A 14,161-nucleotide genomic window follows, 5' to 3' on the forward strand; every position below is an offset into this window, starting at 1 on the left:
TTTCTACTAGGGAAATGCTTACAAGAAACTGGACCAGGATAAAGTAAAGACCAAGGGACAGAAAGAGAGCTTGAATTACATTACTGCAATATTCTTCAAAATCAGACTTTGGTGTCTTTTCAGCTTCTCTTTGGAGGTGAAAATGCCTCAAGTTTCTTCCTGAGAGACATGAGCAATTGCATGAATACTGTATTCTCTGACAATTTTCAGCATGATTCCATTCGAGGTTATGAGACAAGGCTGCATGATAAGGTTATTTGTATTTGGGTATTTTATGCATGTGTAACATTGTCACTTGGCTTTGCAAAATCGAAAATTCCCTGCATATCCACAGGTGAGGATAATTCAGCCTGTGGCAGGTCAAGTGAAATGCTCTCCCTTATTCTCTATCCCTGCCAGATTCTTTCCCCCACACTTCAGTTCACTAAGTTGTGTGTGAAATCATTGCCGGTGAATAATGCTGGACCACTCTGAAAATTTGTAGCTGAGAGCTGGACCCTCGTCATCACTGCGGGCTTTGTCACTGAGATAGGGTAACCCATGGTTACTGAGCTCAGATCAGTTAAGGGGCAGAGATCCTCCCCTCCTCACTGCTCTATAAAAGAGACCCAGCAAAGAGACCCTACCGGCTTCTAGCTCTCAGCCTCGACGAACGTGTGAGAAGCAAAGCTGGAGCCCTCCGGAGCAGAAAGCACCAGCTGCAGAGGCAAGGCCGGCATGGCTCCTACTTTCAAACTTCGATGTCACTTCATCCTGATCTGCCTGATGGCTCTAAGAGGGGAGAGCCGGTACCTAGAGGTGAGCGATCCCGGGCTGACCCATCACACCTTCCTTCCCTGAGTGTCCAGCTTTGAGGGGTGGGCAGGCTGCCTATGCTCTAGCTCTTCCTCCTCTATTTACTGTGCCTCGTTTCCCCTCGTTTCCCCTAAGGCTCCCTCCCTGCCTCTTCCTCCTTCCCTCTGGCGCCTGGGGATACCTTGGTCTGATACTACACCTTCCCGTCTTCTCTCTACCCGGGAGACGTTGACCCCGTCACTTTACTCTCTCTGCTGCGGGGCAGTGAGGGCGCCTCGTTCCTGGTCGGTCTCCTTTCCCCTTAAACTTTTCTGGACTGACCCATTTTCCTTGCCAGCTGCGAGAAGCGGTGGACCAGGACCCTTTCCTACTCTTCAGCGCCAACCTGAAGCGGGAGCTGGCGGGGGGGCAGCTGTACCGCCGCGCTCTGCGTGAGTCCGGGCTGCTGGGCTCGCATCCTCGGGCAGCGGGGAGGTGGGGAGGTGGGGGCTCTGCGCAGAGGGCAGGCGACTCCCGGGCATCGCCAGGAAGGGGCTGGCCACGATGGTCAGGGGTGCGCTTCCCATCGCGAACATCTGTCCGAGGAGGCAGGCGCTTTGGGGCGAGTTGGGGTGACGTCCCCAGGGGCGCGGGAGCTGGGCGCAGCTGGGACTCCTGGCGCATGGAGACGGGCTGCGGGGTGCCGGCACCGCCCTGGTTGCAGCCGCGGCCCCTCAGCCCCTCTACCCTTCCCCAGGGTGCCTGGACATGCTGAGCCTCCAAGGCCAGTTCACCTTCACCGCCGACCGGCCGCAGCTACACTGCGCCGCCTTCTTCATTGCGGAGCCCGAGGAGTTCATCACCATCCACTACGACCTAGTCTCCATCGACTGTGAGGGCGGGGACTTCCTGAAGGTGAGGAGCCCCCGCCCGGTGCAGCCCCAGCCGCCGGCGTGCTGCACGGGGAGCCGGGGACGCTGGTAATTAGATGCTCCGCTGCTGCCGGAGTTGGCGAGACCCCCAAGCAGCTCGAACCTCGCCCCAGGTGCCTAGGACGTTGCACAGTGGTTTAAATTCCCCTCTGAGCGCTCTGGGTTCTGGGCGTTTCGAAAGACTTGAACTCGCCGCGCGAACCCCTGTGCTGCAATCTGGGGCAGGTGAAGAGTGGTCCGAACCAACTAGCACGAGCGCTCCGGTCCATTCAGCCCGCGGGTCCGGGTTAGAAGCCGGCCCCACACGTCTGAGATAAGAGCCCGCCTCGCTCCTGCTGGTCCCTTTCTCTATGAAGCTGTTCCAGGCTCCCAGGGGCTGTCTTCAAAGCCTGGGTGACCCGATTTTGGATCCGAAGGGCACTGGCTGCTGGGAGGGATGCTGAGAAGGAATCTAGTCTGAGGCAGGTGGGAGGTGAGGATAAGACCCCACCCCCTCAGCATGCCCTGTAAGTCTAACGGGTCAGCTTGGGGTGGCTGCTGGAGTCTTACAGTCCAATTAAAATGAACATGATTAAAACCCCAAAGTGGAATTATTTTGGACACTGTCAAACGCAATAGAAGAGGGCTGATTTGGTGAAGTAATTTTTGTAGCTGGTGATTTTACTAACGTGAACTAGTTTGTGCTCATTAAATTGGGGACCTGTGGTGATTTTAAGAGTAAAGTCAGTAAACTCTGACCTTTTGTCTGATGAACTGCGCACTTTAACAAATGAAGAGGAGAAGTCCTGACTGGCATATCAGCCATCATTGTCTAAGTGTTGAAGAAGTTCTTGATATTTGAATATGTGATAAGAGAAAAAAAATGAGGGAAATGGGTGTGTGTAACTATTGGCAAGTAGGTAAAGCTGCTGCTCCAATTTTTCTTCTTGCTGTCTATTTTTGAGATATTTTGTTATATTTTAACAAGGAAAGAGAGAAATTGAAATCCGAGTTATGTTCCTGTGTAATTCTTCTGAAGGTAGGATGTGTGGAAAATATGAACAAGACAAAAGTGTGTATTGTCTGTAGTTTCATTTACCAAGGTAAATGATAAAGTTTAAGGAAGCTTATTTGCTTTGGAAGTTTAGAGTTTATAAAGGGGGAGCAATAAATAATTTAAAAAATGACTTGCAAACAATTCATGGTCAAAATATATACAAATGGAAAGCAAGTGTTCAGGGGGGTGTAGGCTGGCAATTCTTCACTTATGACAGAAGGTTTATTGCTGGGTAACCTTTTCCCCTTTTCAGCACGCCTATGACTTCAGGAGTTCATGAAAGTGATCATCTTTGTCTGTATTTTTTGTTGGAAGGTATTTGATGGTTGGATTCTCAAGGGGGAGAAGTTCCCCAGTTCCCAGGATCATCCTCTGCCCACGACTGAGCGGTACATAGATTTCTGTGAGAGTGGTCTTAGCCGAAGGAGCATCAGGTCCTCCCAGAATGTGGCCATGGTCTTCTTCCGGGTTCATGAACCAGGAAATGGATTCACATTAACCATAAAAACAGATCCTAACCTCTTTCGTAAGTGGACTCCCTGTCTTCTCAGTTAGAAGGCAGGATTTGAAAGGAGGGAGGGTCAAATCTGCTTTTCGAAGGTAGTGTCATTGCACAGAGTTAAGAAATTTGAAGTGGGGGAATTATATGAATAGAAATTCTTTTGTAATTACAAATGACCTAAAGGATATTTCCTATTCATTAGTATGAAAATCAAATCAGTTTTTAATTTATTTCCTAGGCTAGGTAAGATACTAATTTATGATGGATAGAATTCTATTTTTTTCTCCAGTCTTATTCTGATCTTCTGCTCTACTACAATGCATTCAGTGACAAACTTTAATCCCTCCAAGTCATTCCATTGACCTGGATAAGCTTGAGGGATCAGATATGAAGTTGCAGTCTTAGAGGTATTTGGGCAAATGCTGAAAGACTGCATATCTGGAATGTGTAGACAGATTTCATGCTCTGAGCAGAGGGTTGGACCAGAAGGCCTCAATGTTGCCTTCTGAGTCTGAAATCACTGCTCTAATTTAGCTCATTTCTGATGGATACACAAATAGATGCTATAAAGCTCAATAGTCCAGGCTTAAAACACATTATCTTAATCAAAATGCATTCATTTATCCACTTATTTTTTCCCATTAAGAGGAAAATTTTTATAAAAAATTAGGAAAAAAATCATCATTTTTGGTTGCATACAATACTAATATTAACACTTCATGTGGCTGAAGAATGAGGCATACCTAATCTGCCAAAAATAAGGTACTGACTAATTTTCCAATTTTTATTTTTAAAAAACAAAAAAAAATTTTTTTTGAAAGAAGCCCCACAAAAAGGCTATTTCCGAGGACTGGAGCAGAATAATCCTAGAGGATATATGTACTGTTTCTCCGATATCCTGTTTGGGTAGAAATCAGAAACCTTCTAGAATCATCAAGAAATTTCAGTTCCTTATCAAAATTAAGTGAAATCAAAAATATAAGAAGGAGGCAAGAGGTAGTTCAGACATACTCTGATCAGTCAGAAACTTCTGTCCCAGTAATTGGCCCAAAAAAAGTACAAACTCGGATGCTTTGAGTTTCATAGCTAGAAGAATAAATTTATTGTAAGTCTGGACTTGAGATACAAAACAAGATTTTAGAAAGTCTTGGGAGTAAATTATACATTAAGCATTTACCTTTTAGTCAACTTATCACTTAATGCCCAGTAAATATTTATCAGACATAAGCCTGCTTTCTATTTTTCTCAGCCTACTTTGTAACTGTTTTTATTATTTATTTACTTTATAATCTAAAAAGTAGCATATGGCTCCAAGCTGAGTTAATAAATGTTTCAGACAGACAGGATTTGAGTTGTGGCCTCACCTTTAAGACTTGATTCTTCCAGACTTCCACCTTGAACCCTAGTTAACGAAGGGCTCCTAGAACTTCTACCAGCTAGTATTGTTTGGTTGGTTATTTTTTTTTAATTCTTATTTTTTATTGAAGTGTAGTCAATTTACAATGTTAGTTTCAGGTATACGGCAAAGCAATTCAGTTATATATATGTATATTTTTCAGATTTTTTTAGTATTGCTTTGTTGGTTATTAATTTATGTCTTGTGGTTGTTATTAACAAGGTAATCCCCTGAATTAAGATTAGAAGACACCTTGCAGCCCAGGGACTCTTGATAATGTCCCTACATGACTGATGGTTTTATTTCCCAACTCCTTCCAGTCTTCAAATTGCCTTTGTGATATGTACTCTCTTTTGGGCCACAAGCCCCTAGACCGTGAACAGGAACTTAGAATAAGGATAAGATAGATTTTTATAAAAGCGCAGTATACCAAGTAGTGAAAATGTGATTTTGTTTTTCCACAAAGCCTGCAACGTCATCTCCCAGACCCCAAATGGAAGGTTTACTCTGGTAGTTCCACATCAGCATCGCAACTGCAGCTTCTCCATCATTTATCCTGTGGTGATCAAAATATCTGATCTCACCCTGGGACACTTAAATGGTCTGCAGTTAAAGGTGAGCTGCTTCCTTGCTTTCCAATCACTTCCTAAGGCCCCAGTTTTATCAGAGCAAAAGTAATCAGACAGGGCAAACTTGTACTGAGCGAATTGGAACGGTCTGTCCTCCTCTTTGACAGTTGCATCTCACGTGAGCTTGTCCTCACTGCTTTACTAAACCCCTCTTCTATTTCCGTTGTGCTACAGGATGCACACTCAGGTGCCCCTTCTGACTCTCTCAGTACTTTCTTGTGATGCAAGGAATGTTTTCAATTGGTGAAGTTGTGGCATATAATTACAATTGAACTCTCTTGTACTTGCCTCTTTTACAAAAATTCTCTCCTAGCAGAACCTAGTGTGAGTCATCTACACAGCTGCTTTTCTGATTATTGGAATTCTCTTTTGACATGAAGGAAGTATCTCATCGACAGAGCTGTGTTATGAAGGAATGCTAAGTGTAGCAGAAAATACAAAATTGGATTTTTATATTGCAAAATGTGGTAAAGTTTTGAAGTGGTTTTTTTTTTCATCACATTTAATTCCATACATTTTGCAACCAAACATTAGCTGAGAATCCCATCAACTTTTTTCCCCATGAACTTCTGTATGGACTTGACAACTAATGGTGAGCCTGAGCACATTTATCTGCACTGGTAGCTTGTGTCCGCTGAGTCATCTTCATTTCCTTTTACTTTCTTTTATGCCAAGGTTAAGATAGCTTATGTATTTGCTGGCATCAAAGATAGTCATATTTCCTGATCATAAAGATTTTGGCAAAAACCAAGTAAATAGGACTAGGGCTGAGAACAGCAGTAGATCCAATTTTCCGTAAGTCCTAAATTCATAGGCCAGTGCCTACCTTTTTTCTCCAAGTTGGACCTTAGTTGAAGAATAATCCTTTGATAAACACCAGGACAAGTGGATGTCTCTGGCATAGCCTTACTGGCTTGAGATTGTTTGTATATCCTTCTTGATATATAAAAAAGAGAGAGCAAGTGTGATAGATTGGGGGGTCTGCACTTTAGTTATTCTTGGCTATGAGGAGTCATCTTAGTGCCTACTGTTTAAAAAATGTTAAGTCTGCAGAGTTCTATGTATCTGTTGCTTTACAAGAGTTTTGAGGGATTTTTTGTTTTGTTTTTGAGTGCTTACCATATGCAAGGCATTAATCTAAATGCTGGAAATTAGCAACAAACAAAGCACGTTCTGCTTACGTGGAACCTGCATTCCAATGGGAGAAGAGGCAAAGATAGAATGTATTTCAAATAGTAGTGAGTGTCCCACAGAAAAGGAAGTGGAGTGGTGGCTGGTACAAGGGAGTAGAGGGAGGGGTGGGCAGCTACTTGAGATAAGACAGTCAGGAAAGAAATCTTCTGAGGATGAGTCATTTAAAGTGAGACTTGAGTGATAGGTAAGAAGGAGCCAGCAGCCACAGGAAGAGCTGGGAACAGAGGAACAGCAGTGCAGAGGCTCAGAGGCAGGAATGGACTTGCTGAGCTCTAGAGATGGAAAGAAGGAAAGATACGGTGGAGGAGGAGGTGGGGGGGCATGATATGATACAGCATCAGGGAGATGGGCTAGGCCAGGGCGTGGAGAGCCCAGCAGGTCACATTAAAGAGTTTGGGTTTATTCTGAGGGCAGTGGGAAACCACCGAAGGAATTCAGGCAGGAAAGTGACATAATCCGTTTGATTATGCTCAGGTGGGGTGAGGGCGTTTGGGCGTTGTTGGCCTCATGACCGAACTAATTAACGAAGTCCAAGGTGGGAGGGAGAGGATTACCTAAAGGTCATTCTGGCTTCCACAGATGATGATGAATGGACTGTAGGGGCCAGAGTGAAGCAAAAGTACACCTAAAGGGCCACTGTCATAGTCTAGGCAAGAGATGATGGTGACTTAGTCCAGGGAGGTGGAACCTCAGCAAAGAACTCTTGAGGATCACTGTTAAGGTGTGAACCCTAGAGGTCCCTACACAACTCAGCTTCTGCCACTATTTATAAGAACAGCTGGGAGGTTTGGAAATAGAAAAGTCACTGAATGCCAAGGAGTATGTGCACCCAACTTCCTTGTTTCTTTGTTTTGTTCCCCTTATTTTAGCTTCTGCCTCTTCCCAGCTTCCTTATTTCACATTTCTCTCTCCCCAGCCCGCCTTTCCCCCTTCACCTCCTCCTGCTGAAATCTGGAACCTATAGAACCAGGTGGAAAGTTTAGTCTTGAGATGTTCCCCCTGGACATCCTCTGCTCAAAGGAAAGGCAATTAGGTTTTTTTTCCCCTTTACCTCTAAATGGCTTATTCAGCTCTTCATACAAGAACATGGGCCCAATACACAGTGGGGCTAATTAACCCTCTCATCATTTGATGAGATTGTGTGTAAAGCACCTAAGTGTAGAACCCAGCACACAGTTGGTGCTTTAAAAATCTATGTCTCCCACCTGCTTCTTCTCATTAGCCAAGCAGTTGCTGTCGTATTGTTTTTTATTTATTGTTTAGTGCTAGTTGTATTTCAGTATCTCCCAAATGTTGGGGTGGGTGTGTTCATGTGTGTGTGTGTTTAACATTCTCTGGTTTAGATTTTGTCCCTACGTGGCAGGGTCTATCTGGTTAACTTCTAAGCACCTTGCCACCCTCCGCTGGATCTCTTGATGAGTGTGCCTCAGTGAATCAGAGCATCACAGGCAAACCGCCTGTGTAATTTGTAGAGGACAGTACAAAATGAAAATGCCAGGGCCTTATTAAAAATTAAGAATTTCAAGGGGAGAGGGTATGGCTCAGTGGTAGAGTACGTGCCTAGCATGCACAAGGTCCTGGGTTCGATCCCTAGTACCTCCATTAAAATAAATAAATAAGTAAACCTAATTACCTGCCCCCCTTCCCCCCCAAAAAAGAATTTCAAGACAGTGACAGCATTAAGCCAAGCACTAGGCCCATGTAAGTGTGGGCCCTATGGGCATGGGGGGCGGCAGGACCACGAGGCCAGCCCTAATCACAGGAGACAGGTGACCCAAAGTGCCACATCTGGGACTGAGAAGGGCTGCTTTGTTTGTGTGGGAAAGTGATGCACAGGAATTGCTGTGGACGAGACTGTGTGGAAAGGACAAAGGGAAGCAGGAAAAGGTGGTTGCAGTGGGTCACACAAAGCCTTTGAATAGATTCTTGTTTTGAGTAGCTTGAAATCAATTTATTTTGTTGGACGGAGAAAGGGGATGGTAACTCTAGCTAATTTGAGCCCCAAATTATAGTTCTCTTCTTTCTTTAATATTCTTTAATAACTAACCTAAATCCTTATCAGTAGAAATGATAAGGATTGTCTGCAGAGAAAGTCTTCTATAAAGAAGAGGAAAAGAGGTAAGTTGAAGGAAGAACTATGTGGAAGCTCTATTTATAAAAACTCTGAATGCATGCACTAAGAAATTCCAATAATTCAGTATGTGTGTCCAAATGGTTTTAAAAGCAAAGCATTTTCAGATTCAACTTTCATACATCTCATATGGTGTTTACAGATGCCCATTTCATCATTCTAGTCCTTGAGCTTATAAAAAAAATTTTTTTTGAATGCACACACATTTTAAAAACATGATTACTCAACTGATTTAGACAAGCAAATCTTCAGATTCTTTTTTCTTTTAAAGGTCGTTTAATCTCTGGGGTCTTGGATTTTAAATTAAATAGCACTGACAGGGTGTCTAGGGCTGATGGAGTGAATTCACCAACTTACCATTGATAAAATAGTTCAACTTCCTTAACTGGTTTAAATACATCTTCCTCTGCTGCTTGGTTCTCTCAGAAGTCCTCAACAGGCTGCGGGGGAATTGGAGACTTCGTGGAGCTGCTGGGAGGAACTGGACTGGATCCCTCCAAGATGACACCTTTAGCTGATCTCTGCTATCCCTTCCGCGGCCCTGGTGAGATGTTGCTTTAATTATTATTCATGTGCCTATCAAGACTGTTTCCTTCAATAAAACACCTCAAATTTTTTATCCATGGGAGGGCAAGTTGCAGCAAAAAACTTCTGTTTTGCGCATTGAGCCAGTGTGAGGATTTTTACGTTTGAGCTGATGTACAGTATCGAGAATGTGTGACCACAACATCTGACATTGGGAGAGAAACCTATAAAGTAATAAGGTTGTCTGTTTAAGGTTGGCCACAGGTAAAACTATGAATAAGACAAAACTTTTTGGTTCTGTGCTCTTTCCACCTTCTTGAAGATCCCTACTTTCATCTTCTAGAGACTAAAGAGTTTATCTACTAACTGAAAACTGACTGAAACTTGTTCAAATAGTGACTGTATCATCAATTAGTGTGGTAATGAAGTAATACCTAAATAACTTTACCATATATCTGTGCGTATTACTCATAGTAGATACATTAAAAAGTGATACGCTTTATTAGAAATTCTCAGAACTGCTGAATGTCCCCAACTTCCAGCAGCAAAACCAGCCTCTGAAAGACCACTGCAAAAATAGGGAAACTCGGAAATCTAAAAGTGGTCACCAGTAATAAAGGCCCAGTTTAGCGCAGAGCATGCCAAACAGAACCAGATCTTCTTTGTTATGCATCAATGAAGAGTCTGCATTTGATTAGGCTCAGGTGGGGTCAGGGGGTGGGAATTGCTGACTTAAAACCGAATTAATTAACGAAGTCCAAGCAGGGAAGGAGACGGTTACCTAAAACATTTCAATGAAGGTCACTCCCATATCTGGACTTCAGATAAGGAATGGGGGTTATCTTTTAAAGAGACAAAAGTGAAACAGGAGAAGAGTCTTTCATCTCTTACCGTGGTCCCCTTCCTCTCTTGTACCACAGATCACTAACCAACTAAATAATGAAGCTACAAATCAGACATCCTTTTCATCGGCTGTTACCTGTTTGAATTACAGGTCTGCCCACCAGTATTTCCTCTCTCTGAGCTAAACAAACTTCTCCCAGATAGAATTAATATGCACAAGTAAAGGGAAAAGATTTCTAAAAACCCACTTTGTGGAAAAGTTGGGGATTAGTTATACTGATTTACACTTGAGCCCTGGTTTAAGCTGGTTCATTGTGGCTCCTCCCCCTCTTTGTGTGTGTTCCCGGAGGGGCTGGATCCTTCCATGTCAACAGAGGGCACCTGTGAGGAGATGCATTTGCGCTGGATTAAAAGATTAGACTGAGCTGAAAGACACTCGTGCCTTAAATTTTAGATAATTGGAGTCACAGTAATTTGGTGCATGAATGTTACCACTCGATTTAGGTAAAAGGTGTGACTGAGGCCAAAAAAACCACTTGTGCCTATGTTATCTAGATAACTGAAACCCATCTTAAGATGATTTGAAGGCTTGAATTATCTGACTCATTGGTTCATTTTAGAGTTCACTTTTTTCTTTCACTCACATGTTTCCATGAAGTCGCTCAGACAATGAAGAACTGTTAGGTACCCTGGCCATTATGTTGGATTTTATTAGGAAGTATGTCAAATAATAAACAAATGATATGCACATTAAGTAAAGGAAAGAAAGCATGTTATGTAGATCAAAGCTCAGAGGCAGATCAGAAAAGAATGACCTTCCAAATCAGATTAAAAAAATTAACTTTGGACCTCCTCACAGAAACTCAACCTAGACTCCCTGGTGCCTATATTAAAATAATTTTAGGATTTATATTTACTATGTCTCCAATTTGGCTTTTACCTACATGACTCCATCTGGCTGTTTTACTTCATTTAAACCCAGATGCATGTTTGTAAAGTACCTGTTATACAATGATAATAATGTTTCTCAGAAGTGAGGCCTTATAGAGACAAAGGGGGGGGGGAAGATTGAGAAAATTAAAACAGCAGAAAGCATTACTGTAGGGCAGACAGATCTTGCCTCAGGAACCAGCTTGAGACTGGAGAAATAAAAGCAATTTTAATAAACATACTGAGTTTCACAAAACAGAAACAGACTCATATAGGTACAGAGAACAAACAGATGGTTGCCAGGAGGGAGGGGAGTGGAGAATCAAAAAGAAAAAATTGTTAGGGGCAGGGTATAGATCAGTGGTAGAGTGCGTGCTTAGCATGCACAGATCCTGGGTTCAATCCCCAGTACCTCCATGAAAAAAAAAAAGAAAAAGAAAATGGTAACTATGTGAGGTAATGAACACTAGTTAGCTTGCTTGTGGTGATCACATTGTACGCCTTAAATACACACAATTTCTGTCAATTATGCCTCAATAAAGCTGAAAAAAGTTTGTTAAAAGGATGCCTAAAAACCACACACAGCTTCAATACATAACTGCTCAGGCACATCTGCACTTGAAGATACATAAACACTGCCAGATGCTTATCAAAATAATGAATAAGATTGGATTTAAGAGAAGTAAGGATATCAAAAGTCATTCCATATAAGAAGTACAGAAAAAATTAGAAGGACAATTTGCAGGTGAACAAGAACAAAAACAAGTCTATTCAGTGTATGTCTAAACCATGCAAATAATTTTTTGTTTATACATAAGACAGAATTATTTTCTAGGCTCAAAAAATAATTAACAGGTGATTTTTTTTAAATTTGGTCAACGTAAATGTCTCACAGTACATACACCTCATCCTTTAGCCCTGCCCACTAAATGCCATTTGCACCTCCAGATATTACCAAAATCTGCCCCTGCAAATTTCCAACCTGTCCCTAGAGGGCAGTACTGCCCCCACTGAGAACACAACTACAGCAATGGTGCAGATGGACCGACGCTTGCCTTTACCACCAAAGCTTTGCAGGTAGGAGAACATAAAAAGTACAAAGAGGTATCTTCTTACCTCTTTGCAGCCAGTCTTATTTGAGTAACGGTGTTCTTGCCCATGAGGAGTAAGGTTGAGTTCAATTTCACTATTCTATAATTAATTATACAGTTGACCCTTGAACAACAGAGGTTTAAACTGCGGAGGTCTGCTTAGTAGGCGAATTTTTTTCAGCCGTATATACTGCAGTAGTACGCGACCCCCGGCTGGTTGAACCCGAGGATCTGGAACCTCGGATCTGGAGGAACTGTGGGAATGGAGGGCAGACTATAAACTATATGCAGATTTTCAGCTGTGGGGAAGTCCTCGCCCTTAGCCTGCACATCGTTTAAGGGTCAGCTGTATATTATAATAAAGGTGAAAACAAAGACGTTTCACCTGATGGCAGATGCCTGGTTTGAGTATGTGAGAGGAAGATGCAGCCCCTTGCTTTCTTTGTGTTTAAATGATCTCTTGGTCAGAAATGGTTCGACCGTGTGGTTTCTAACTGCTGGGAAACTTTCACTTTTTCCATGAATTATAGCCCAGATGAAAATTGGCTGTGACAACACGGTGGTGCGCTTGGTCTCCAGTGGAAAACATATAAATCGTGTGACTTTTGAGTACCGCCAGCTGGAACCGTATGAAATGGAAAACCCAAGTGGAAACAGTATCCAGGAATTCTGTTTGTCTAGTCTTTGAATAACCCTGTCAGTGATTTCCATGCTGCTAGCTAAATGAATTTTTAATGTCTATTATATATGATTTTGATGACCAGCTAGTTAAGAGCCTTCCATACCAATCAGTATTCCCAACCTTGAGCACGTATCTCTCTCTCTCTCTCACACACACACACACCCAACCTTGAGCACGTATCTCTCTCTCTGTCACACACACACACACACACACTAATTTTTGTACCTTGCTTCTTTTTCATTTGTAATGTATAAATGACCACATGGTGGAAAATGAGCCCCCCCTTTGGTAGAAAAACAGTTTTCTGTACTTCTTTGAAACCTGAGCTGGTAAGGCAAGTGCAAAGAAATGTGTAATGAAAAATTGTATCTCAAGGAAAAATACTACAAAGAAATTAAAATGATAGCATTCTTACCAGCTTTATACAGAAAACAAATGTCTGCATATCAAAGTAGTTGCACCTGTTTATTTTCTGCTTATTATTCTGTTTACAATAGATAATCGTTGTACCTAGTGTTATTTACTGATTGGTTACACCTTGTTTTTAACAAAACACTGTAGCATGGGAAATGTTTTGCATCCGTAAATACAAACACAAATAAATATATTCAGAATGTTGGCACCTCAACATTGTGCTTTGTGTTCCGAAACAGTCCCCTCCCCTATTACCATCCGAAAGTAATGTTCTCAGGTGGTACAGAACCAAATGCTGAAATAAATTATTTTAGACTTCTTAGAGCTCGGAGAACTCTGGGCTGTGGAATTGGAATTATTTTGAGCAGGAGGTATAATTGCAGTGTTTGCGGGAACAGCACTAATTGATTGGTCCTGATAGGGAAGCAGGATTCGGGGATCCCTTCCCCATTGTCCTCCAAGAAAACTGAGAATCCGTATCTTTGTCACAGTGAACGTCCTTGTCAACAAGGACAACAAAGAACTTAAACTCTCATAGACACAGTTTGCCAAAATCTGAGTACTTTTCTGGTACTGAGGACAATTTATTGTTGATTGAGCCTTGTCCATGTTTGGCTTGAGACCAAGCATATGGTCTGTAAAAGACACCTTGGGGTCAAAAATGAGGTCCTGAACAACAAAGGAAATACTCCTAAGTCAACACCCCTCTTTACTTTGTTTTTGGGGTTTTTTTTCTGTATATACGTATTTTTATTGAAGTACAGTCAGTTTACAATGTTGTGTCAATTTCTGGTGTACAGCGTAATGCTTCAGTCATACATGAACATACATATATTCATTTTCATATTCTTTTTCACCACAAGTTACTACAAGATATTGAATATAGTTCCCTGTGCTATACAGTATGAACTTGTTGTTTATTTTATATATATTAGTTAGTATCTGCAAATCTCAAACTCCCAATTTATCCCTTCCCACCTCCTTCCCCTCCTGGTAACTGTAAGTTTGTTTTCTATGTCTTTGAGTCTGTTCCTGTTTTATAAATAAGTTAGTTTATCTTTTTTTATTTTAAATTCCACATA

General features: G+C 42.2%; 1 protein-coding gene across 1 annotated transcript; it reads left to right on the forward strand.

The window, feature by feature from the left end:
• The first annotated feature begins 202 nt into the window (after positions 1 to 202).
• CRHBP (corticotropin releasing hormone binding protein) lies at positions 203 to 13,253 on the forward strand. Its single transcript, XM_010975021.3, has 7 exons — positions 203 to 798; positions 1,133 to 1,226; positions 1,532 to 1,689; positions 3,058 to 3,268; positions 5,107 to 5,255; positions 9,021 to 9,138; positions 12,514 to 13,253. Exons 1-7 carry the CDS (start codon positions 718 to 720, stop codon positions 12,669 to 12,671), a joined length of 969 nt encoding a protein of 322 aa, XP_010973323.2. The 5' UTR covers positions 203 to 717; the 3' UTR covers positions 12,672 to 13,253.
• The last annotated feature ends 908 nt before the right edge of the window (positions 13,254 to 14,161 follow it).

This window comes from Camelus dromedarius, chromosome 3, assembly GCF_036321535.1.
Source record: "Camelus dromedarius isolate mCamDro1 chromosome 3, mCamDro1.pat, whole genome shotgun sequence".
Classification (NCBI taxonomy): domain Eukaryota; kingdom Metazoa; phylum Chordata; class Mammalia; order Artiodactyla; family Camelidae; genus Camelus; species Camelus dromedarius.